The sequence below is a fragment of the Penicillium expansum genome (assembly GCF_000769745.1).
Source record: "Penicillium expansum strain MD-8 chromosome Unknown contig48, whole genome shotgun sequence".
NCBI classification, from domain to species: domain Eukaryota; kingdom Fungi; phylum Ascomycota; class Eurotiomycetes; order Eurotiales; family Aspergillaceae; genus Penicillium; species Penicillium expansum.
The window spans coordinates 317,190-340,160 of NW_015971175.1; the positions used below are offsets into that span (position 1 = coordinate 317,190).

Below are 22,971 nucleotides of genomic sequence, written 5' to 3' on the forward strand. Positions count from 1 at the left end.
CGTTGGGACTATGTTCCTCTGCTCCCTTTGTTCCTCAACATCTTGTATTTCTTGTTTTTCCCTTCCCCCCTGGTTTTCCTCCCCCAAATGCCTTGCATGCCAAGGTCTTGAGGGTATCTGGCGATGGTTTTGGATCGTTCCTTGGAACAATCTGGTATCTATTGCCCTGATTTGAGGACTGGTTCTTCCAGCTTGGGTTGTTTTTGCTTTGCTTTTATCTTTTTTTCTTCGCTTCCACATTGTGATTTTCAACTCTTATTTTTACCCATTCATCGTTGTACTTTTGCGCCTTGCTCTTTTCGAACTGCATTTTGTGTTGTGCCCGTTCCTTTACATTGGTTCATTGTTGCACGCAAACTGAGCCGAGGATGGACATTACAATGGCTCTGGAGTCATTGTCCATCAATGACCTCGGTTATTTTCCGTCCAGCTTGTTGCTTCTTGAGATTGATGAGAGGGTGCCATTTGGTCTTTAGGCCAGATCTTCATCATCATACATGATCCTGCACACACTTTTTGCATGTATTTTAGCAATGGAAAGCTGAATTAAGTTTTCATACAATTTTCTCCTTTCCAACACCAGTAGATTTCCATATCTTCTTTGTTTTCGTAATTTTATTTAGTTTTGTCGCCAAATCTGCAGCGCGACGCGTGATCACGTGCGTACCAAAGGAGCTACCCTGCGGAGCTTTAGCACGATGCCGCAACTTGCTTTACACACCAATTTAGCCTACAAGGTCCGAAGCAAACCGACTGGGCCTCTCATGCTACCAAAAGAGGTTGCCAGCTCATTGAGCATACGATGGCCTTGTCGCGATGTCCAGATGCGGCAGCTAGCCAGTCTTCTGAGTGTGAGTTTACTATGCATTCCTTACATTCGCCAATCATCCTTGGAGAAAGTAGCTGACCTTCAACGATCTTTGAATAGCCTCACGTTCCTAGTCCCCCAACATTGGTCGTCCATGGTATCTCTGCGACCTGTAAATCGACTATCCTCCGGGCCGTCCTCGCTACTCTCGGAGTGCCGCACGCCATTGTCAGGAGCTCGGAATGTATTACGGGACGGCATCTCCTGACGAAAATTCTATGGAATACACTGGAGGCACTAGGCCAGAAGGAAGAATGGGAGACATCCGGCAAGGGGAGATGCGAGCACGTCAGTGGCCTTGCAGTCTTGCTCGAGGAGTGTTTGGCGGCGAGGCCCGTTGAGAACCACGGCAAATTCGTGCTGGTGCTGGATGAGATTGACAGGCAAAGAGAGGCGCCACATACTCTGCTGTCAGCACTGGCACGGCTAGGCGAGATTGTGAGTCCTGGCTTTGGATGATGTTTGCTGGGTGTGGAATGTTGCGGCTAACCCGATGATTTTGTAGATTCCATCTCTCTGTGTTGTTCTGGTCCTTAGCTCGACTCCACGGCCATTGTTCCTCCAAAGTGCAGCGGTTCCGCATGTCAGCTTCCCTCCATATACCCGCAAGGAGGCCATCCATATCATTCTCAGTTCGGATGCGCCGGTTGTGGATGGGTTGCCCGACGAAACCTCCTCACGGGTATACCCATACTTTGTATCTACAGTTTACGACTCATTGGTTGGACCGACAGCAGGTTCCATACCTGATTTCCGGTCCATATGTGACAGATTGTGGCCTCGGTTTGTTGCGCCTGTAGTGAATGGCGAAACGCCCCCAGGCGGAAATGATGAGTGGGATTTCTCGCGGCTGCTCGTGAAAAACAGAGTCATCTTTCGACACCAGGGCGAGTCTGCGCTGGTGCACCGCATTGTCCCCGACGAGACTCCTGCCAGCGCGAAACGGGCCCCGCTGGCAAAAGCCGCTATGCCTTTGGCTCTCCCTTCTCTGCCATATTTCTCGACGCTGATCCTCACGTCCGCTTATCTGGCCTCGCACACGCCTCAGCGACTGGATACAATCTTCTTCTCCAAATTTTCCTCATCATCCCTTTCAGCCCGGAACAAGCGTGCCCACCACCGTCGACGCTTGAAGGTCCTCTCCCAAGCCCAGGCAGAAGAGAGACAAGCCGCAAACGACGACCCTTCAACCCCCAAGAAAGGAAAGCGAACAAAAACCCGCATCACGAAATCAACCCTCTCCTCCGCCTTCGCGACCTCTTCGGCCACCACGTCAGCCATCGGAGGCGGCGCAGGCATCGCCGGCCCGTCTACCATCCTCACGGCCCGTTCTTTCCCCCTAGAACGTCTCTTGGCTATCTACCATGCGATCGATCCGAACCCCCCAGCAACTCCACTTCGAGTTGCCGCTGTCGCAGACCGTATCTACGCCGAACTGGCAACTCTGCGACGTCTGCGGCTCGTTGTTCCTGCTGCTAGCCATAATGCTATGGCGACGAGCAGTGGCAATACCACTGCTGATGCGGGAGATAAGTGGTGTGTCAATGTCTCTGGTGACTGGGTCGGTGAGCTGGCTAAGGGTATTGGTGTCGAGGTTGGTGAGTGGTTGGCTGGTGGTCTGGACTGATTTGCTTTTTCTTGGGGACGAACGGACGAAGGAGTACTGTCGGAGCTTACTTGGTCCTTGTAATGGTGCTTTGTTCTTGCATTTATCAACGGGAGTTCCTGGATTGTTGTTTCTGCATTGGATACTGGTTTTACTTGTGGTTAGGTCAATTATACCCATGTTATTATTTTACTTGATCATTGCCTAGATCCGTACGGTGGGTAAAATGCCTGAACAGCTTGCAGATTGTGGCGTTGGTACCAGGCCCATGAGTATCCTGTGACCCCTTGAATAGTTCATTCCTACTGTGTGCACAGGGGAGTAGAGTTTGCAAGATATCTCGAACATTCGACGTCACTAATCCTCCAGTATACCACAATGCATGCCTGCATGCAGAAAATAACCACCATACAGCATAAATCCATTTGCTGCGTTCGAACGCCAACAACGCAGAATAAGAAAGTAGTTCAAGAACAGATCGCCCGGAAACACCAAATACCATGCGCATAATCCCCCATTTTAGAGGAAATGGAATGACAAAGAAATAACCAGCGTCAGCATTCCACACACTCCTACCAGGTCCACTGCTCAACTACATCATCCGTGCCGACCAACAAACTCGGTCCATGCGGCCCTCGCCAATCCGGGGTATCATTGCCATACTCGAATCGCACACAGCTAGGTGGCGACAAATATTGATGCCCCGTGAGAGGCGAGGAGACCTGTAGTCCGGTTTGAAGAGAGAAGAGCTGGATTTTGCAGTCTTGGGAGGCTAAAGCGAGATGTACGTTAGCTTCGGATGAAGTAGAGATTGGGCTATTCTGATCTTCAAGGGAAACATACGACTAGCCAGCAGACCAAGCTCAGTGCTTAGGTCGAAGGTTGGGAGGGGAAGTGAGGAGAATTCGGGGAAAGTGAGGTAGGGCTTCGAGGAGCCGTGATGTTTAAGTGCCTTTGGCGCGAAGCGGAGGTCGTACAATCGTAGCTGAGATGAATATCAGCTAACGTCCGGCGCCGTGTCGTGTAGGGAAGAAAGCAATGGGGAGTAAACAGCGTTACATACTGAGCTAGGTCCCGCTGCCACGAGCCGGTGCTCATCCATCTGCTTCATTTCCATCACGGCATCGTTGTGCTGAAGGCGTGTGACACTGCCACCACTGCGTAGGTCATGGAGGAAGATCTTGGAGTTTTTCTGTCCAGCCGCAATCACGTCCTGCGACAACCATTCCACGGCATGCACGCTGTTTTGGCTCTGGCTGCGCTCGGTGCGTCTTCTGTTGTTTGTGGAAACCGTATTGCCCTTGAATGGCTTCTTCGATAGGCTCCAGTGGCTACTGGCACCTTCCAGGGTGTGGAGTCCTTCTGAAGTTCCTATGGCGAAGTGGGCGCTTGATCCTGTAGGTTGGGATGCAGAGCACCAGAAGGACATCGGGTAGTGGGGTTTGATTCTAATCGGATGGGAGACTGGAACGGCTTTGGTAAGCGAGGTGTCCCGAGATAGAGATAAATATGGAAGCGTACATGTTGGCCAGCGGTAGTTGCCGCCTTCGTCGGGCTCTGGGAGGAGATGAGCTGAAAGGAAGCAGTCACCTTGTGGTCCTTCGTTCATTGTTGCACTGGAACTGTTAGCAGTGAGTCCATCAAATAGCTTTGTATAGGGACGTACAGCAGGTATCCTGTGTGGCTCAAAGACATTGATCCCAACTAGAAGGGGTGTTAGGCGTGCTATCCGTGGAAGGAAGTGCTGGGGAACGAATGTGCTCACCCAGTACGGCTCTCTGAATAACACCCGTTCCATGGTGTGATCATAACTCCATTGTGATTCATCAATGTCAGGAAAACATACCCTGTTCTTTGGTTAGTAGTCATTGACATTTGACAGCCAGAAACCCATCAACTTACGACACAGACGATTCATATCCGCGAGCCGAGCCTTGTCATGCATGTTAGCCACGTATCGGGATAATAAAAGCCAATGAAACTCACTAGCAATCAGTGTCCCAGAACGTGGGTTGCGCAAGACATGGCGGATACTGTAGGCGTTAGGCCATGGCTCAAAACGATGCAGTTCCCCACGGTGCAGTTGGCTGGCTTGAATGCGAGCCTGCTGTTCTTGCCTGGCGCGGGAGGAGGATTCGACCGCTCCAATCTCCCTTTGGAGGTTAACCAAGGGATGCCTCAACGATGCAGCCTTTCGTATTGTCTCTTTACTCTCGCGTTCTCTGAATCGTGTCTTGTTTTCACGTGTCTGTGATTGATTAGCGGATGGAATGATACACATAGGTCTTTCTCACTGACCGTCAGCTCAGACCGCTTTCGCTTCACAGATTGCTGTGAGTATTGCGCATTTGGAATTGCAGCATGGTTGGCTTGAATCTTGAAATACTTCTTCTTCTCCGGGTCTGTGAGACTCAGTTAGTATAAGGGACACAGGAGTTAGTGTGTGTAGCGGGGTAGTTAATCACTGCGGGTATAAGATAGTAGCCTAGAGGCTAGACAGTACAATACAGCTTGTGTGTGCGACTGACACACAACATCACCCGCCTTTATGTACTGTACTGCCCTCTCCTACCTCCTACCTCGGCAGAAGGGAAGGAACACACCAAAGCACGACTTACCATAATAGAACCCTGGAATTTCACGAGTCATGATTGCCGATAACACGCGGTGTGGAGAGGGCAAAGCTCAGGGAGAATGCACAAAGTGAGAGAAGAAGTCCAGCTATGTTCAGTTATTGAGATGGTCATGAGACATTCACTTTTCGAGTGTCTAGCACACACGAATAACCATAGTGCATTTGACCTCAACAGAGAAAAAAATAAACATGAACAAAGATCGGCCTATTTAATTAAGTATATGAGATGCAGGAGATCTCAAATCGATTTATACACGGAGTTAGTTATCCGACAGCTTTGAAGCTGAAGACTCGGGACCTCAGTGACGTGGGCTTATGTAATATGCTAGATTTAGGAATGGATGCCTCAGGCCACAATTTTGATATCTGCCCTAAAAAGGACGACGACGTACGACGTTGATCTATAAAATCGTTTGCTGTCATTTTGATTCTGCGCCAATGAATGCATATACAGACAATACCCCCCCGAATAGAGTAACTCCAGATTTTGATTTCCCTTCAATATACATGCCAATGAATGTTAGCATGATCGTACTTTCCCATTGTACTGAATATCAGGAAGCGAATACCTACATATGTATATTTTAAATATTAGGATTCGAGCTGTACTTAGTGTAATTGAATGAATAGGAATACTTTAAAGCCCACAATTTTGATTAGAATATTGTAAGAAAGCTTGTTAGATCTGCATAAACCACGGCAAGCTGGAGACAACGCCAACATTGGAATGGAAATAGAATGATGTTCGACTTCCATCTCCAGGCTCCGATAAGCTGATACGCTCTTCAGGGCTTCCATATTCTCTCTGAATTCCCCCTGTTGGCGGTGATTCCTCAGTTCTGCCACTTCCTTGACCCCTCTAGGCCACGATGAGTTCAAGGCAACGCAATGTTATAACCATGATTCTTTCTCACACATGCCGTAGCCTGGAGGATCAGTTCCAGGCTCCGATGAGCCGGTATAATTTCTCCGACCGTATGATTGCTCGGTATTTTGAGTCTCATTGCCTTGGTATCGATGAATTTCCATAGATGAAACGAAGAGCCAATTGTCGACAGTATTAGCTCATTCTGTGTAGACTGATAAAAGACAGTGTACATCGGACAAAGCGAAGGAAGAAGTAGGCAGGCGTTTGCAAGGAACCATGTTGTGGTTGGCGCCTAGTTGTCGTCGTCGAGGGGTCGTTCCTTCAGTAACAAATAGTCCTCGAAGCCTCGGCGTTACCACCCTTCTCTTCTCCCACACTTGCGACGCTTCACCTTCCCACAACACCTTTCTCCGTCACATCCCTTTAAACCAGAGAGTAAATCACTTCATTCAGGTGAGTATGTTCCTGGGTTATTGTTGTTTCATTTGTTCAGAGCCGGGTGTGTTTTGTCCGAAGGGTAGCAAGCATCCCCCCTTGGGCCTTCCCGTGCATGTTCCGTTCCATCTTGTTGTATCAGATCAATGATGTATCAGCGCACACCTTTTGTATGCATGTATGAAATGAGTTTGTGTTTCATTGTTTGACAGTTTGCTGATTTCTTTTCAGCTTTTGCTGCCGTTTCGCCATCATGGCCAGACCAAAGTCTGACCTGATGGATGAACGAAACGCGCCGCTTAGGAGTCATCCGCCGGAGAAGCCTCCAACTCAAGACCTCACGGACGAGGATGGTTCCCGTATTGCTATTGTTCCGCCGCATGGAAGCCTGCTTGATAGCGAGCAACGCGGCCGTTCTCAGGAAAGGGACCAGCAACGGAACCGATCTCTGAGTCCTTTCAAGCGACGAGACCGTTCGGAATTGCCTCCCATCCGGACCAGCGGCCTCGGAGGGTTTATTCCAAAGTCCTCCACTGGCCCTTTGAATAATTCGGACTCGGATCTTAACCGAGAGCGGCCTTTCTTGTCCAAGCTCCTCGACAAGTCTCCATTCCATTCCAGCAAAGCTACCACTTCCGGGGAGGAAGATCATGACGATAATCAGACTCAACACGACGCTGCTCAAGAAGCCAAGGATGAGGAAGATTACCACAACTTTTGTGTCAGCTTGAACAATAGCCTGAACAATAGCTTGGAGGATGATTCTCCCATTGATGAGGAACGGGAGTTTGAGCACTGTGACAGCATGGTATCCGAGCAGAAAGATCAAGTCAGACTATTTCGTTCCAGTCTGCTTGCTGGTGCCAAGGCCCAGGAAGATCGACTCAACCGTTCCAAGCGGACTCCGACCCCCCCTGACCATCTTCAAATTGGTTTTAACGGGGTTTCCGAACTTGAAATCCATGATTCCATCGTCAGCGAGAGCAAAGATTGCGTCGTTGGTGTTCAAGAAAATGACGAGTTTTCTCTTCCTGATACATTGAAACCCACTATCTCTTTCCAAGAAGAGAGCGAAGAATCTCTGGATTGCCTCATTGAAGAACTGGAGGCTGAAGATGGAAAAGAGCCTGATGTGGACGCAATCACAATCCGAGCTGGGGAACCTCCCCAATACCCTCCTTCCCTGTTGGACACTGATGTCAACAAGGGCCTGGACGACGCAGAAGTGGCCGCTCGGCGCAAGAAGTATGGCTGGAATCGCATGAAGGAAGAGAAACGGAACCATTTCCTCAAATTCCTTTCCTTCTTCAACGGCCCGGTCCAGTGGGTCATGGAGGTAAGCAAAACCATTCATTGACCACTTTAAAGTGGTTGGAAAAAGTATATGCTGACAGGTTCTTTCTCAATTACAGGTTGCCATTGTCCTAGCTGGCGGCTTGCAAGATTGGATCGATTTCGGAATAATCTCTGCCCTCCTCCTATTGAATTCCGTGGTCGGATTCGTGCAGGAATTCCAGGCGGGCAACATTGTCGACAGCCTTAAGAAAACTCTTGCCTTGAGAGCCCTGGTCGTTCGTAACAGTTGTGTGGTGGAGATAAATGCAGAAGAGGTGGTGATTGGTGATATTATTCACGTGGAAGATGTGAGTTCATGGCGCTCCGAGAAAAGAAAGAAAAAGGGGGCTGAGGCTAATATTCCTTTTAGGGAACAATCATCGCAGCAGATGGGAGGCTGGCATGTGACGACGCCTACCTTCAGGTTGATCAGTCTGGAATCACAGGGGAATCTCTCGCCGTGGATAAGCACAAAGATGATCCTATCTTTGCCTCGTCGGTAGTCAAACGTGGGGCTGGACTCATGGTTGTGACTGCCACTGGTGATCGTACCTTTGTCGGAAATGCAGCAGTCCTGGTGAACAAGGCTGGCAATACCACTGGCCACTTCACACGGGTCCTGCGTGAAATGGCCCGTGTTCTTCTGATTCTCGTGCTTTTCACCCTGCTCGTTGTCTGGATCAGCAGTTATTATCGCTCGAACCCGATCGTACAGATACTTGAATTCACACTCGCAATCACTGTGATTGGAGTCCCCGTCGGTCTTCCTGTGGTTGTCACCACAACAATGGCTGTCGGTGCATCCTATCTGGCAAAACATCAGGCTATCGTGCAAAAGCTCTCAGCAATCGAGTCGTTGGCTGGAGTGGAAATTCTTTGTTCAGACAAAACAGGAACACTCACCCGAAACAGACTGACACTGGGGGATCCATACATAGCCCCTGGAATGAGCGCAGAAGAGCTTATGCTGACTGCATGTCTTGCGGCAAGTCGAAAAAAGGGTGGGATCGATGCAATCGACAAGGTTTTCATCAAAGCTCTCCGCTACTACCCATGGGCCAAATCTCGGATCGCCTCATACAAGACTCTCGACTTTTCTCCATTCGATCCGGTGTCAAAGAAGGTCACGGCATACGTGCAGGCAGTTAACGGAGAAAGGATGATCTGTGTGAAGGGTGCTCCTATGACCATCCTGAGAACAGTGGAGAAGGAAACCTCACTGTGCGAGCCGTTCTTCAAGGAGTATGAAGCCAAGGTTACCGAGTTTGCCAGTCGAGGATTCCGTGCACTCGGAGTTGCTCGCAAGCGTCAAGGACAGCCATGGGAGATTCTGGGAATCATGCCATGCATGGATCCCCCCCGCCATGACACTGCTAAGACAGTCTCCGAGGCTCAAGATCTGGGACTATCCATCAAGATGCTCACTGGAGATGCAGTAGCCATTGCGCGTGAAACCGCACGTAGACTCGGTCTCGGAACCAACATTTACAATGCTGAACGCCTTGGTGTCACTGGTGCCGGCTCCATGTCTGGCTCGGAGGTGAATGACGTTGTCGAGGCAGCTGACGGCTTCGCAGAAGTCTACCCCCAACACAAGTACAATGTGGTTGAGATCCTCCAGCGACGCGGCTATCTGGTGGCAATGACAGGCGACGGTGTGAACGACGCTGCTTCGTTGAAGAAAGCGGACACCGGTATTGCGGTGGAGGGCGCATCCGATGCGGCTCGCTCTGCTGCTGACATTGTCTTCTTGGCACCTGGTCTGTCCGCAATTATCGCGGCGATCAAGATCGCTCGTCGGATCTTCCACCGCATGTACTCATACGTTGTGTTCCGCATTGCGCTTTCCATTCATTTGGAGCTCTTTTTCGGACTCTGGATGGTGATCAAGAACGAGACCCTCGACCTCCGCCTGGTTGTTCTTCTCGCGATCTTTGCCGACATTGCGACCTTGGCCATTGCATACGACAATGCTACTTATTCCCAGTCGCCTGTCAAATGGAACCAGCCAAGACTCTGGGGAGAATCTATTGTTCTAGGTTTCATTCTAGCAGTCGGGACCTGGGTGACGTTGGGCACCATCCTGTTGCAAGGCGAAGACGGAGGTGTTATCGAAGGCTGGGGTTCACGAGATGAGGTCTTGTTCCTGGAGATTTCTCTCACTCAAAGCTGGTTGATTCTGATAACTCGCATTAATGGATCTGGATCGGGCTCGTTCTGGGCCAACTGCCCATCGTTTTACCTCCTCGCTGCCGTGGCTTCTGTCGATCTGACCGCAACCATGATGGCCGCATATGGTGCCTTCGGTCAAGCCACATCCTGGTTAACTGTCCTCCGTGTGTGGATCCTTTCCTTTGGGGTGACATGTGTCAACGCACTGGCATACATCTTGATGCATAACTCACAGAGGTTCAACAACCTTATGCACGGCAAAGGTCCTCGAAAGAAGGATAGAGAGCGCTCGTGGGAAGACTTCGGTAAGTTAGCAGAAACTGAATTCTTTCTCACATCTTTGGTACGGGCAACTAACCAATCATAGGTCTTGACATGCAGCGAATGGCCAAACAGCATGAGAAGAGCAGTTAGTGGTGGGTTGAAAACCCTCCCATTACTCCTACTAGTGATGAAGATGAAATGATGATGATGATGAATGGCAAGATGCTTCGAATAGATGCATTTTAGTCATTTATCATATCGTGGAGGAAATATCGTGGAGGAAATATCGTGGAGGAAGAAGGAATGCAAAGCGGATGAAGTCTTGTTTCTCATCAGGCGACCCTTTGAGGTCTTGCCTGAACGTTCTTATTATTATTCGGACGCTGAACCCCGAAATTAACTGACCTTAATTTTTACCAGATTATCTTGATTCTTTTCCTGCTATTGTAGGTTCTTTTTGCTAAAACCTTTTGATACAGTAACAATCTTGGACTAGCGATTGTCGCCACCATAATACCTCGAAGCCTAAATAGAATCGGCGGACAATAATTTCCGAAGGAACCAAAACTTGGAGCAATTGAGTGATTCCCGCGGCCTTGCTAGGCAGCGTAGTCGCGTTACACGAGATGATCCCTATTTGGCGGGGATCGAGAATTGGAGCTTGAAGTTACCAAGTATGAGCCTAGGCAACGGCGAACCGAGATCCGGATATTGCAAGCAATTGCAATGTTCTCACAAATAAAATCGTTAAAGGCAGGGTTACTAATAGAAGATCAATGGTTTGAAACCGGCACGCAGTCTCGCTAATCCTGTATAGTTACAGGCTCTAAATTATTTTGCAGAAATGGGGAGGAATGAATGTGTTGAGTCAAGAATATAATTCAAGAAAGAAATGTGCGCAGTCGACATTGTATAAAGCTAAACGTGATGCTTACTAGGTACATAACCCACGAGTCCACGTTCACCTATGTGCATATCGAGCTATGTATGTACCCATATGGATGGATCCGCAGCCTGAGCCCCTCCACAGCCCTGGAGTCCTGGAAGGCGACGAACTACCTAGGTAAGGACTTATGGATCTACTAAGTGCCTGAAAGTCTCCGATGTCTAGAGAATGTTCCAGGATTGGAACTTTCCCTAGAGAATCCTAATCTTGCCCTAAAAGACCCCGCCAAACTGGATATGAGCTATGTGCAACACCCCAAGCTTGCTGTGATCACCAGTGACGTCAGTGAACGGGAATATGCACAATATCCCTGAAGTCATTAACTTTTGGATGGATTATATGAGATATGCACATGATCCTGAGAGACTATGTATGAGACTAACGCTAAGGAGAACTAATGAACTATAAAATAGATGAATAGTGGATATTCGTTGCATTAGAAAAAAATTATAAAACCAGTCAGGTTCAGTGTCTATTGCTGTAAAAGTCTACATTTCTAAGTGGGCGGTTCTATTCTAAACATCATCTTGAGAGGAATGGCCTGGAACAGTGGCCGTTTGTCTTGGCTACGAATTTAGCCTGTCTCCTCCCGGATCATGCGGGCATGACCCGTGTCAGAGTTAGGGCTATATAAGGGTGCCACTGTAGCCAAAGAGAATCATTCTATATTGATACACAATCTAGAGGCGCATCGTCATTCTCTGGGGGTCACCTTTAAGATCTAGATTGAATGAGCCTACAAGTTTAGCTCACTCATTTACTCAATCTTCAGATGAAATTCGACTCATTTGCACAAAGAAGAGCAAGACTTTGAATTCTAGCTTTGGAAAAGAGTGAAAGAAATACTTGTACATTATTCACGCTGTGCTAAAAAGACTCCACACATACAATGCCAATAACCTGCCTTCTCAATAGTATCAGGAACCGGAAACCCCCGACTCCACAGTGACCAAGCCAGAGTTGACCTCCCCCTCCGCAATTCAATCAGTGCTGGGTCTGGGATAGGCAATAGTCTAGCGAGGTCCCACCCCCAACAAAGCTATGTTTGTCCTCGGCATCAACCTCCCTCTGGAAGCGCTGTTGTCGACGGTACATCCGCCAGAAGACAAGACTGCCATGGATCTGAGCGGCGGAGAACGCAATATGCAGGAGTGGGGTGACAATTTTGAAGGCAAGGCGCCACCGGTCCCACGTGCTTCCAAACAGCCACATGGTCACAATTGTCTCAGTGGCTGTTCCCAATGCAGTTGTAAAACAGGAGAAGAGAAAGACCCGACTGAGGAGGCGGTGTCGTTCGGGGAAAACGCGGTAGAGAACGATAGCAACGTGAGGGAATAACTCGAAAACGGCATCGAATGCGCCTAAACCCCATGTCTATTAGTATTTCGTTGTTTTCTTTTTGCCGTCAGCCTAGAGCCCCGTGTACTTACCCCAGACAGTACAGAGGACAAACTCGATGTACGCGTCGGGCTCGCGTAATGGTCGCAGACTGATGGCGATGGCCGCTTGCCCAATGAAGATTGTCCCGACGTGGTGCATCACGGCCACGGGTGACAACTTCATGCGGTAGATCAACTCGAAAATGTATATCCCAATCAACATTTGGGACACAATGATCATGATGTCCCCCAGTGTCACTGATGATCCAGGGGCATAGGGGGTGTTGAATGATGGCCCTCTGCAGAAAGCGATACTGACGAACGGGTATGCGGCAACGATCAAAATGATCACTTTGGTGAGACCAGCGATATGGTGATTCACGAAGCCACGGCGGTTCAGCTCACTCATTTCTGTGTATTTGGAGCCATACACACGACGGATGAGAAATCCTTCGAGGATGTAGTAGCGAACGAAGAAGCATATTACCAAGACGATGGATACGATCAAGGCGGAAAATGGAGCCAAATCGGATATTGGACCTAGCTCTTTTGTAGTCAGAGCAATTGGGCGAGAGTGTCGTGGAAGAAGTTCCATTTTTGTGTATTTGACAAACGAATGTATTTTGAAAAGAAGTCAGAAAAAAATGAGAAGGATCGATAAAGAGAGATGACAATGTGCAAGTAGGTAAAGAATGAAGTAAGCTTGTTATACGCGGTATTTGTGGCACGCGTTGGGCACTGTGGACTCTGAAGTCAGAAGGGTGAGGATGACTGGGGAATGAGTTGTAGCGAGGATCTCGGGGACAAGGCAACAACCTCAGGGACCCCGTGGCCGAAGAGGGTAGACCCCGCATACCCCCAGTACCTAGACATTGCACCACCTGCGCTAAGCAGCCACGATGTTATAGGTAAATTTTTCACTGGCCCTAACATTCAGCCCCACAGAACATACGAAGTTACACTAAGCTCACTCTTTAGCTGAATTTTTTTTTGTCTTACATTGAAAAATACTTTATACATAAATGGAAGCCAAGTTACTAGATTAAAAATAGAACTAGAGTCCTCTGTCTTAAATAAGTTCCAAGGGTGACAACGAGAATCAAACCTCGAAATGAAAAATTAAGCCCAAAGCCAAGCTTTGCTTGACCGGCGGCAAAGGCTTAAATAGTGGGTACCACAGGTACAATACATTCTCTGATTGGCTGAGATGCTACCTTCAGGGTCATTTACCTAACTAGTATCGGTTACTATACCTCGTCCAGCCCTGTCTAGGCAACAGGATAAATAATGGGGTTGCCTTCCCAACCGGGCGTAATTCGGATTTTTGGATTTTTGGATTTTTGGATTTTTATATTTTTATATTTTATTTTATATTCTATATTTATGGACCACGGAGTACACTCAACCCCCCAAAAAGGGGAATTAGGTTGCCTGGAAAATTTCCCACTTTGGAACCTTTCCGGGGAAAAGTCAATTGGCAATTGGTCATTGAAATACAATAATAGTCGCTTATTCGGCCTCGGCACATGTTTTTAATAACCCTTTTTTTAGTACATTCTGTCCCTCCTAAACCTTTGTGTGCAGACGGCAGAAAAGGTGGGAGAAGGCCTAATTTGTGAAAGTGACTCTTCTATAACCTTTAATAAGTAACTATCATACGGATTCTACATAAATTCTCTCCTTGTCACAAACAAACGCGACTTGAGCTAAAAGGAATAGCCAGAATATTCCATGCATACATAGCGGGTTTCATATAAAGATATTTTTACTCATCGTGTCATTCTTTAACAAAGTATCACATGTTAGGGGAAAAGTCACGTTTTTCACTGCTATCTCCGGAGTTCATATGGTCTCGCTTATATTACAAAGGATGACCCGGATCTCATATTCATAAAGCCTGAAGACTACCAACGATATCATCCTTGAATCTACCATTTGCTCATCTCAAAACTGCCCAAAGGCGACGCAGGAAATTCAAGGAGCGTCCTTCAATAGTTGTCCTCCATGCCCCAATGCATGACCCCTGTTTATACATAGAAAAGTCTCTTGCACAAAGTAAGCCTTTTTTACCGCGTTCACATACATTTAGAAAAACATTTAGAAATAGAAAGAGCAGCTGAAAAGACATCTCAAGAAGACCAGCTAGAAAGACCTACTAGAAAGAGATCACAAGGTCGCGAACGCGGCCGACTATTCTTTTCATTGTGCTTAAAAATGGCTTTGCATATTTGAAGACAATGTCTGTGCTCATACAGAAGGAAACATGCCCAATGTGGGGAAATCATCATCCCAAGCCTAAAAACGGTCAGACCTTCTCATAATAGCCCTAATAACAAGTTATCTTACCATTTCATCGATAAAGCTCGGAATATCAAACAAAGCATTGAGGGGGATTTCGATTTCGGGGTCAAGAGACTCAGGACTAAGAATCGTTTGAGTTAAAGCTCCTATTCGATCAACACCTTGTCGTAATTCATTTGCCGCGTCATAAGCTCCTGCCTGCTGAAACATATGAGCTGCTTGTCGTACTCTGGCTAGAAGCCTCTGGGAGTCAACAAAATTGTACGCCAACGGAAGGGCTTTAAAAATGAAACTGATAGCGTAGTATGTTGGTGTGCAAAAATAGTCCTATAGAGCCATTTTCCGGTTAAGAACAATCGAAGATCAAAGAAAAAAGGGCTCAACCCAGGGACGAATGCAAATTTCTCCACTGCACATACCATTGTGTATTGAAATGCTCGCTTGAACTCATCAGACTCGTACTGAGTCTGGATTATTAGACTTGCGCTATCCAAGGCTCGCTGGATAAATTCTACTCGGGCGGGATCAGAGGTCAACTCGTCCACCGATCCCACACCCTGCAATGCTAGGCCGTTTATATAGCTGCAGAAATGGGGAACTGATCAGTTCATGGATTTAGAGGATTTATTTAGTCTCGTAACTCACAGCTTCATGAAGGCAAATGGCATTAGAAGTCGGTTTCTATCCTGCCTCTCTGGGAATGTTTGATAGAGTGGATGGATGTTGTTGTTGATTTCATGGAACCATTGATCAACCTTTTCATCGGCGGAGGTGAAGAGATCAACAACCTCTTGCAACAAAGGTTTAGCCGTCAGTTGAGAGCTTTTAAGTTGCCCTTTCAAGTTCCCTAGCAAATGGTTAATGTGACGAGGCGTAAACTTAAATTCAAATATGACATGCTCACCAGTTATCGTAAAACCTTTGATATAGGCACGGATTCTGTCATCTACGGGGCGATGATGTGGAGACATGGCGATATACTTTGCATAAGGTAAATAGTCCCTCATGTTGTTAATGACGAAGGGCCGGCTGATATTCGTTCTGTGGGAATTTAGTGAGAGCCCAAGAGGCATAATATCGTTAAACTCACTGCAGGTCTAAGCAACATAAAGTAAACCAGGTCCTCGCACGCCCAACAAGATCTGGGGTATACTCAGTCTCCTCATCTCCAATTAGGATAGCCGCCTCATGCAACTTCAGCTCAGTGGCGACTGATGCAATGTAGCCTATTAGACGGGTCCGACCGGTCCATGTTGCGAATACTATCATAGCCTGCAATCCAAGTAGGTCGGGAACTGGCCCTTGGAACGTGTGCATAATTAATTTGTCAACGGTAGCGACATATTCTTGATATTTTGCGGGTCTCACAGCCCTTGATGCGATTGCGCATATGACAGCTGACATGAGTGGGTGATTTTTGATAGTTTCACTCGGCGAATACAACTGGTCATCTATCACAGAAATGACCGTGGCGCACTTGGCGCAAAAGAAGGCGTATAGCTCATCCCATTCACTCTCGGTAGTGATAATAGAGGACTCAATGTTGGAAGATGGGATATCCGTTTCCGCAACTGAGAGGGTTGTTGGTCTACGCTGCGAGAGCAACCTCTGGGAAAATCCCGCATCGCTGTTATGTGATGCTCCGGCAACTTCTGCTCGCAAATTCTCAATTTCAAGTCGCAGCTCTTGCTCTACCAAGTCCAATCGCCGCTGAAGATGGGCTGTTTTGGCGCTGCGTCATTATCAATGGCTGTTCAAAACGAAAAAAAAAATCAAAACCTCAAAAAAAAAAGGATAGTGATCATGAATACAACGAGAATCTTACTCGATATCTGATACGGTTGATGCCGGCTGGGCTGCCTTTGGAGGGACGAAGACACATTCAGCATTGCTCACTCGGCATCGTTGGCATGGTATCTTGCTGGGACCGCCACATTTGAGCTTCTGTCTCCTACAGCGCAGACAGGCCGAAAGGGATCTGGAGTTGGTACTGTGTGAGAAGGTGTGATACAGGCCATAAGCTGGAAGCGTACCTATTTCCATCGCTCATGATCATTAGCCAAAGTGGGTATGTTGAATGAAAGGAGGTGGAAGACGAACCAGAATCTAGACTGTGTACCGATAGACTGCCGATAAGCGGACCAATCTCACGATAGATACCTTGGAGCCTTAATATTAAGTTACAGCCATCGCTAGTTAACTACATATGTAGTTATTTTAATATTTAGTTAACAAGATATCAATTTTTTCCATGGGCCTTACAAGCCTGATGGAAATAAATAGCCCCGCGTCTCAAGGCTTCATTAAAGTAACAATTAGTCCGCAATCGCGGGTGGTGAATTGGGGACACATTCGGCTTCGGTCCGACCGATGCCGACACTATATTGATAAGGGGACTAAATTATTTTAAAGGGTTATGATCGTAACTCAGTGGCTTGATAAACCCCAAAAGTTCTCTAAATCGCTGAAGCACCCTCTCGTCTTGTCATTCTCAGATATTATCGAGAGAAGTTCCCAAATCAAAGCAGAATAATGACAGCGATCACCTTCCCACACTCTCATGGAGATAGAGATGCAGTCTCAGATAGCCAAGATGTCGAGGATATTCAGAATATCCTGCGCATAATCGATTCAAAATCCCAGCAACTGTGGGAAATTAATCAAAAGGTACAATCGATCATGGTCCTTGACGTCTTTTATCCAACGTGCTAATAATCTAATAGATCCACAGCAATCCAGAGCTCGGTTACAAAGAATTTATGGCCCACGACAATATCACATCGATGCTCGAAACCTTAGGCTTCAAAGTCACCAGGCATGCCTATGGCCTCGACACATCATTTGTTGCAGAATACGGCCACGGGGGTAGAGTGGTGGCCTTCAATGCGGAGTACGATGCCCTTCCAGGAATTGGCCATGCCTGTGGACACAACCTCATTGCCATGATGTCTATTGGTGCCTTTCTAGGAGTCGCCGGCGCTCTTGAACAGCAAAATATCCCAGGACGTGTTCGTCTTGTGGGAACACCTGCTGAAGAGGGGCTTGGTGGAAAGATTCCTATAATCAACGCCGGTGCTTATAAGGACGTTGATGCATGCATGATGGTTCATCCTGGCCCCTTCTCTGAGTGCCCTGGCTTTACCGGTGATGCGTACATGCCTACACTTGCAAGCCTGAAAGTCACCATCCGTTTCACGGGAAAGACGGCACACGCTGCTATGGCTCCATGGGAAGGCACCAATGCACTTGATGCAGCTGTGCTATCTTACAGCGGCATAGGTGTTCTGCGTCAACAGATGCATCCTTGCAATCGTGTGCACTGTGTCATTTCTGATGGTGGGCTCCGACCAAACATCATCCCGGGCTCTTCAGCATTGGACTGTTACATCAGATCTCCCACAGTAGCAATGGCAGAGGAACTCTTTGTGAGAGTGGAGAATTGTTTCAAAGGTGCGGCCTTGCAGGCTGGATGCACTATGGAGGTTCAAAGGTTGTGGCATATTTTCCATTGTTTATAGCCGACCATTAGCTGACACAAGAAGCAGACACAATACCTACGCTGATTTAAGACCAAACAAGCCTTTGGCAACAGCATATGCACAGGCAATGTCTCAAATTGGAACTGAAGTGCGGTGCGACTTGAACTCATCTGGGGTCCCAGGATCAACGGACCAAGGTCAGTTCTTACCTCCTTCATTTAGATAACATTCTATATGTCGAACTTTGTGACTAATATATTATGCCAATAGGAAACGTCACCTACGAGTGTCCAGGTATTCAGGCATATGTTGGTATCCCAGCGGGTCCCGGAGCGAATAACCACACACCTGGGTTTACCGCGGTGGCAGGAAGCAAAGAGTCTCATGAACTCTGCATCCATGCGGCAAAGGGGATGGCTATTACGGGCCTGAGTATATTGAAGAATGACAAGTTTGCTGAAAAGGTCAAGTCTGATTTTGAGGAAGACAAGATACGACGTTCCCTAGGTTCAGAACCTAGGATGCTAGCCCAGAATGCAGGATTTTGCTAACTGTACATAACTTATTTTATAGAATATATACAGACATTGTATATGTTTGTCGGCAACATTTATTATGATGGCTCACTACCCCTTTTCTGTGGGAGATACAGTTGTACTCCTTTAGACTTATATCCCCCAGGTCCTTCAAATGCACAGGGACTAAATGTAGTCTTTATATTTTTCTTCTTCTAAACCTCCGCTTACAGATTCAGGTAAGAAGTTTGGTTTGCGCTAAAATATACTACATACGAGATCTATAGTTTTTGACTTGATAATCATTACATCCCTTAATCTGCTTGTCACGGTTCACCAGTTACTGGACTTGGTGATGACTCGGTACTTTTATGTTGATCCTTTAGCGTATTGCAGAAGTGTGACCGAGAACGGATGACATCGCCTTTCCATATCAAAAGGAAAGGGATAATAGACATCACTGCGCTGAGTCCGCCTAAGAGACTGCAAGTTCCTGCGATTCCCAGATGTGAAAGCATTGGATAACTAGCCAGGGGAAGGAAAGTCGCAAGGAACGAGCGACTGCAACTCGATGCCGCGTTGGCCGATGCTGCAAACATCCCATATGCGTCGGTCACATAGTTCCTATTCCATGCCATGTCAGTGAATATTCATCTTGGAATATCAGGATCAAGCTAACTTCTCACTCACAGAATAGCAATGAAGATACACATGAAGCCCATTCCAAAAGGAATCCCGGCTATCATAGGTACTGCGAAAGGTACATCGAGACGAGAAGCCCAACCCAGCCAGAAAAGGGAGATCACAAATAATGGGCCACCTAAGCAGGCAAGTGGTAGACGATAGTATTCCTCCTTGAGTTCCGTAGAGGAACTGTGAACCACCCGGCGCAAGATTTGCTCATACATCCAATATACCGACAGACTTAGCACACAGCCGGCACCAATTGTCAGCTGGACCAATCCACATTGACCTGGTGATAGACCATAAAGTTGCTGGAAGACAGCCGGGAAGACATTGAATGACATGTAAAAAATGGAGTAGCACAGGGCCAAGTACATAGAGCATGCACTAACGATGGGTTCTGTGAACAGAAGGTACAGAGGACGTAGGAGTACATCACCGATAATACGTCTCCATGATCGGTGTTGTTTGTTAGTGGCTGTTGGATGGGGAATCATCGAATTCTCAGGGGCATATTTAACCGTAATGGTTGTTCCATATGTTTCAGGAAAACACACAACAAGAATGTTTGTTACTCCTGCAAATATTAGGGCAACCCAGAAAGACCAACGCCAACCTAAGGCTGGGGAGGTAAAGCCCGATACGATAGGTCCGAGCATAGGACCAAAGCCGGTGACCTGGGCTTATGTCAGAGAAGAAGAAGAAGAGAAATGGAACAGTATGAGTGTATGGAGGACACAAGTTTGATACATACTCCCATGAAGACGGCTATACTCCAACCTCTAGGCCTGGGATCCTGGTAAATATCCGCTAGAATGCCAGGACCAAGTGCGACGATTGCGCTCCCAAAGATTCCGGTAAAAAGCCTGAATACCAAAAATGAGGCCCAAGTAGGGGCTAAAGCGCAAGCCATTGTGAATATTGTAAAGAAGGGGAAAGTCATAATAACAATTAAACGACGTCCGAACTCTTCACTGAGTGGCGCCCATACAATTGGACCTTCATGAAGACAACTAGTTAGTTCAATCTCGGGGAGTTACCAAAGTTCAAACTTACCGAACACATAGCCTATATCAAATTTAGAATTAATGTTTGTGTTTGTCGAATAGAATACTTACCGACTAGAAATATAGACATCGGCAATGCCTTTTGCAATTGAGACTCCACAGCAAATTCCTTCGTGATTGATTGAATGGCGTTACCAGTCAACGAGCTTCCCATGCTGCTGTTCAGAACCACCAACATCGTGGTGAGAAATACAGCGGCTTTTTTCGCCTGCAGTTCCGTCAATAGATTTCGCTGCGATTGGATGGGAGACATACCGAAGACCAATTGTATGGATTTCGGGTATCAGAAGCCCAGTCAAAGGAAGAAACGTCCGATATCATTATACTTTCTTGGCTAGCCTCCTTTCCGGGCATCGTGATTTGTCTGGTATGAAGTGTAGAAGACAACGGTATTTGACCTCGCCTTTGAAACTCAACGTCTATTGATTTGCTTTTGGAGCTGGCAGGAGGTTTAGCCAGATAAACGAATGTCACGCGAGACAGAAAGAAAAATACTGAATGCGAAAGACGGTATATAATTTCAATCCTTGAGTAATGTAGCTTCGTTACCTACATGTACCTGTGATCACGATCACGATCGGTCGGGCCGAATGCCGAATGGCCCGAACCGGAGCAAGTCCCGGTACTGTACAACCCAACCCATATTTGACTCCGCCGAGGGGCCAATATGAACTCATAAAGCAGTTGCTTTGGCTATGTACATTCTTACGATTCTCTGTCTTGTTCAGCATTGCCTGACTTATTGTATTTGCAATTGGGCATCAACGCGTCAACATTAGGAATGTACCAAACTCAAACACACCCTCGCACTCCAACCCTAGCCTTGGTCAACCTTCCGAAATTCTCATAATGTCTGCCCCAGGCATCACCCACACCGAGACAAGCTTCAAGCTCTACGAAGGAGAGCAGCAAAAGGTTATCACTGGCCACCCAGTGGTATACAAATATATTGCTGGGGACAATGACCCGTCCAAGCCCCTCGTGACATTTGTCCCTGGCATGGCCCATAACGGACGCATTTCATACGGCGGTCATGAAGGATACCGCAGCGAAGACTTTCTAGCGCACTGGTTCCATGACAATGGATATGGATTCTTGGGCATTTCCTATCCACTCGACTCGGAACCGCCCTTGATGCCAGCTACCAGCCCCGCTTTCACGATCCCCAATTGGGGTGTCCAAGCCGCGGAAACAATCAAAGCAGTGATTGAAGAGCACCATCTTCCTCAAAGCGTTGTGATATTGGCTTGGAGCATGGCTGGAAAGGTCCTTCAGCCTGTTACTGTTGAGGCTGGAAGACTTGGAATCGATGTAAAGCTCTTTGTGTCGCTAGCAGCTACCCCTGCCCTTCCCGGTAGTATTCCTGCTGAATGGACGAAACACCTTGATCAGACAGACTCGGGTTATCTGAATCTGCCTTTTTTGAAAAAAGTATTTCTGCAACAGATTGATGAACAAGAAAAAATCAATCACCTCGAAGGTCGTCGTCTCATCGAACCTGTCATCTATGAAAAAGATTATTTTGGTGCTACGCCTATCGGCATCACGACCTTTGGATTCCGGTTTGATAATGAGACAAAGCAATTTGTGAGAGAAGAGAATAAGTGGCAGTTGCTGGAAGATGGTCAGGCACAGAATTTCGGTAGCCTGCCTGCTATGGCTGCCATCTACCCCACAAGTGGACTGGATTTCCGTCATGCGATCACCGACAAGGCAACATGGTCCTACTTGATGATCCAGCGTGCAATGGCGATGTTCAATGAAGATAATAGAGTAAAACAGCTCTCTCAAGTCAAAGATGCCGTCTCTGCCCACAAGTTAGCTGCGGAGAGATCATCCTTCCAAGATTTGCAGAAAGTCGTCTTGGGGATCCCGGAGCTTATGACTGCAGATACCCTGGGTAATCACTTCTTCTTTTGTGGCGAGAGTGGAGCAAGGAGAACGGTTGAGACTGTGATTGGGTTCCTTTCTAGCTCGATCGTTGTTCAGCAAAATCTTGAAGATATGCTTGACGCCTGTAGCAGGGAAGCCACGGCACCATATTCCAACACATCATGAATTAATTACTTCCATATCCAATGGCGTTACCTGTGGGGGTAGTCCCGGGAGTTGAAGGGTCCGATAAAGGGGTCTGAAATGCCAGAGATACAAAGGAGTAGAAAAATGATAGGAGATAGTATACCACAATGTTGGACAAAACCTGGAAAGGATTAGAGAGCGTAAGCGACCAAATCATTGCGGGCACTCTTAGATCCCCAGAGGTTTTCCACAGCATTGTTGATAATCATCGCAAGATATTCGAAGATTACATGGGTTCAGGGATGAACATATAGAAGAAGGGGGTTTGAAACTAGGAATTCTGTGAATGTCGAAAATGTTAGTGTAAGATATTGCATGTTTGGGAAGGTTCTTCTTCG

The 22,971-nt window shown here is 47.3% G+C and overlaps 8 protein-coding genes across 8 annotated transcripts; 4 read left to right on the top strand and 4 right to left on the bottom strand.

Moving 5' to 3' along the window:
* Window positions 1-698: 698 nt before the first annotated feature.
* Window positions 699-2,495, top strand: PEX2_018520 (origin of replication complex subunit 5 family protein; the record flags this gene model as incomplete). Its single annotated transcript, XM_016739127.1, has 3 exons — window positions 699-851; window positions 929-1,306; window positions 1,374-2,495. 3 exons carry the CDS (start codon window positions 699-701, stop codon window positions 2,493-2,495), a joined length of 1,653 nt encoding a protein of 550 aa, XP_016603014.1.
* Window positions 2,496-3,046: 551 nt separating this feature from the next.
* On the bottom strand, window positions 3,047-5,123 carry PEX2_018530 (uncharacterized protein; the record flags this gene model as incomplete). The annotated part of the gene is made up of 9 exons (XM_016739128.1): window positions 3,047-3,246; window positions 3,318-3,459; window positions 3,538-4,090; window positions 4,141-4,178; window positions 4,240-4,321; window positions 4,377-4,407; window positions 4,461-4,722; window positions 4,773-4,876; window positions 5,093-5,123. 9 exons carry the CDS (start codon window positions 5,121-5,123, stop codon window positions 3,047-3,049), a joined length of 1,443 nt encoding a protein of 480 aa, XP_016603015.1.
* A 1,542-nt stretch (window positions 5,124-6,665) lies between these two features.
* Window positions 6,666-10,333, top strand: PEX2_018540 (plasma-membrane proton-efflux P-type ATPase; the record flags this gene model as incomplete). The annotated part of the gene is made up of 4 exons (XM_016739129.1): window positions 6,666-7,748; window positions 7,825-8,055; window positions 8,118-10,224; window positions 10,287-10,333. The coding sequence occupies 4 exons, from the start codon at window positions 6,666-6,668 to the stop codon at window positions 10,331-10,333; spliced, it is 3,468 nt and encodes a 1,155-aa protein (XP_016603016.1).
* Window positions 10,334-12,113: 1,780 nt separating this feature from the next.
* On the bottom strand, window positions 12,114-13,103 carry PEX2_018550 (uncharacterized protein; the record flags this gene model as incomplete). Its single annotated transcript, XM_016739130.1, has 2 exons — window positions 12,114-12,490; window positions 12,560-13,103. 2 exons carry the CDS (start codon window positions 13,101-13,103, stop codon window positions 12,114-12,116), a joined length of 921 nt encoding a protein of 306 aa, XP_016603017.1.
* Window positions 13,104-14,755: 1,652 nt separating this feature from the next.
* On the bottom strand, window positions 14,756-16,865 carry PEX2_018560 (fungal specific transcription factor domain-containing protein; the record flags this gene model as incomplete). The annotated part of the gene is made up of 7 exons (XM_016739131.1): window positions 14,756-14,803; window positions 14,855-15,136; window positions 15,229-15,391; window positions 15,455-15,656; window positions 15,714-15,850; window positions 15,900-16,541; window positions 16,843-16,865. 7 exons carry the CDS (start codon window positions 16,863-16,865, stop codon window positions 14,756-14,758), a joined length of 1,497 nt encoding a protein of 498 aa, XP_016603018.1.
* Window positions 16,866-17,341: 476 nt separating this feature from the next.
* Window positions 17,342-18,839, top strand: PEX2_018570 (M20 family metallopeptidase; the record flags this gene model as incomplete). Its single annotated transcript, XM_016739132.1, has 4 exons — window positions 17,342-17,476; window positions 17,533-18,234; window positions 18,389-18,485; window positions 18,559-18,839. The coding sequence occupies 4 exons, from the start codon at window positions 17,342-17,344 to the stop codon at window positions 18,837-18,839; spliced, it is 1,215 nt and encodes a 404-aa protein (XP_016603019.1).
* A 1,599-nt stretch (window positions 18,840-20,438) lies between these two features.
* On the bottom strand, window positions 20,439-20,908 carry PEX2_018580 (Major facilitator superfamily domain, general substrate transporter; the record flags this gene model as incomplete). Its single annotated transcript, XM_016739133.1, has 4 exons — window positions 20,439-20,500; window positions 20,544-20,555; window positions 20,606-20,762; window positions 20,810-20,908. The coding sequence occupies 4 exons, from the start codon at window positions 20,906-20,908 to the stop codon at window positions 20,439-20,441; spliced, it is 330 nt and encodes a 109-aa protein (XP_016603020.1).
* A 495-nt stretch (window positions 20,909-21,403) lies between these two features.
* Window positions 21,404-22,612, top strand: PEX2_018590 (thioesterase domain protein; the record flags this gene model as incomplete). The annotated part of the gene is made up of 1 exon (XM_016739134.1): window positions 21,404-22,612. One exon carries the CDS (start codon window positions 21,404-21,406, stop codon window positions 22,610-22,612), a length of 1,209 nt encoding a protein of 402 aa, XP_016603021.1.
* Window positions 22,613-22,971: the final 359 nt, after the last annotated feature.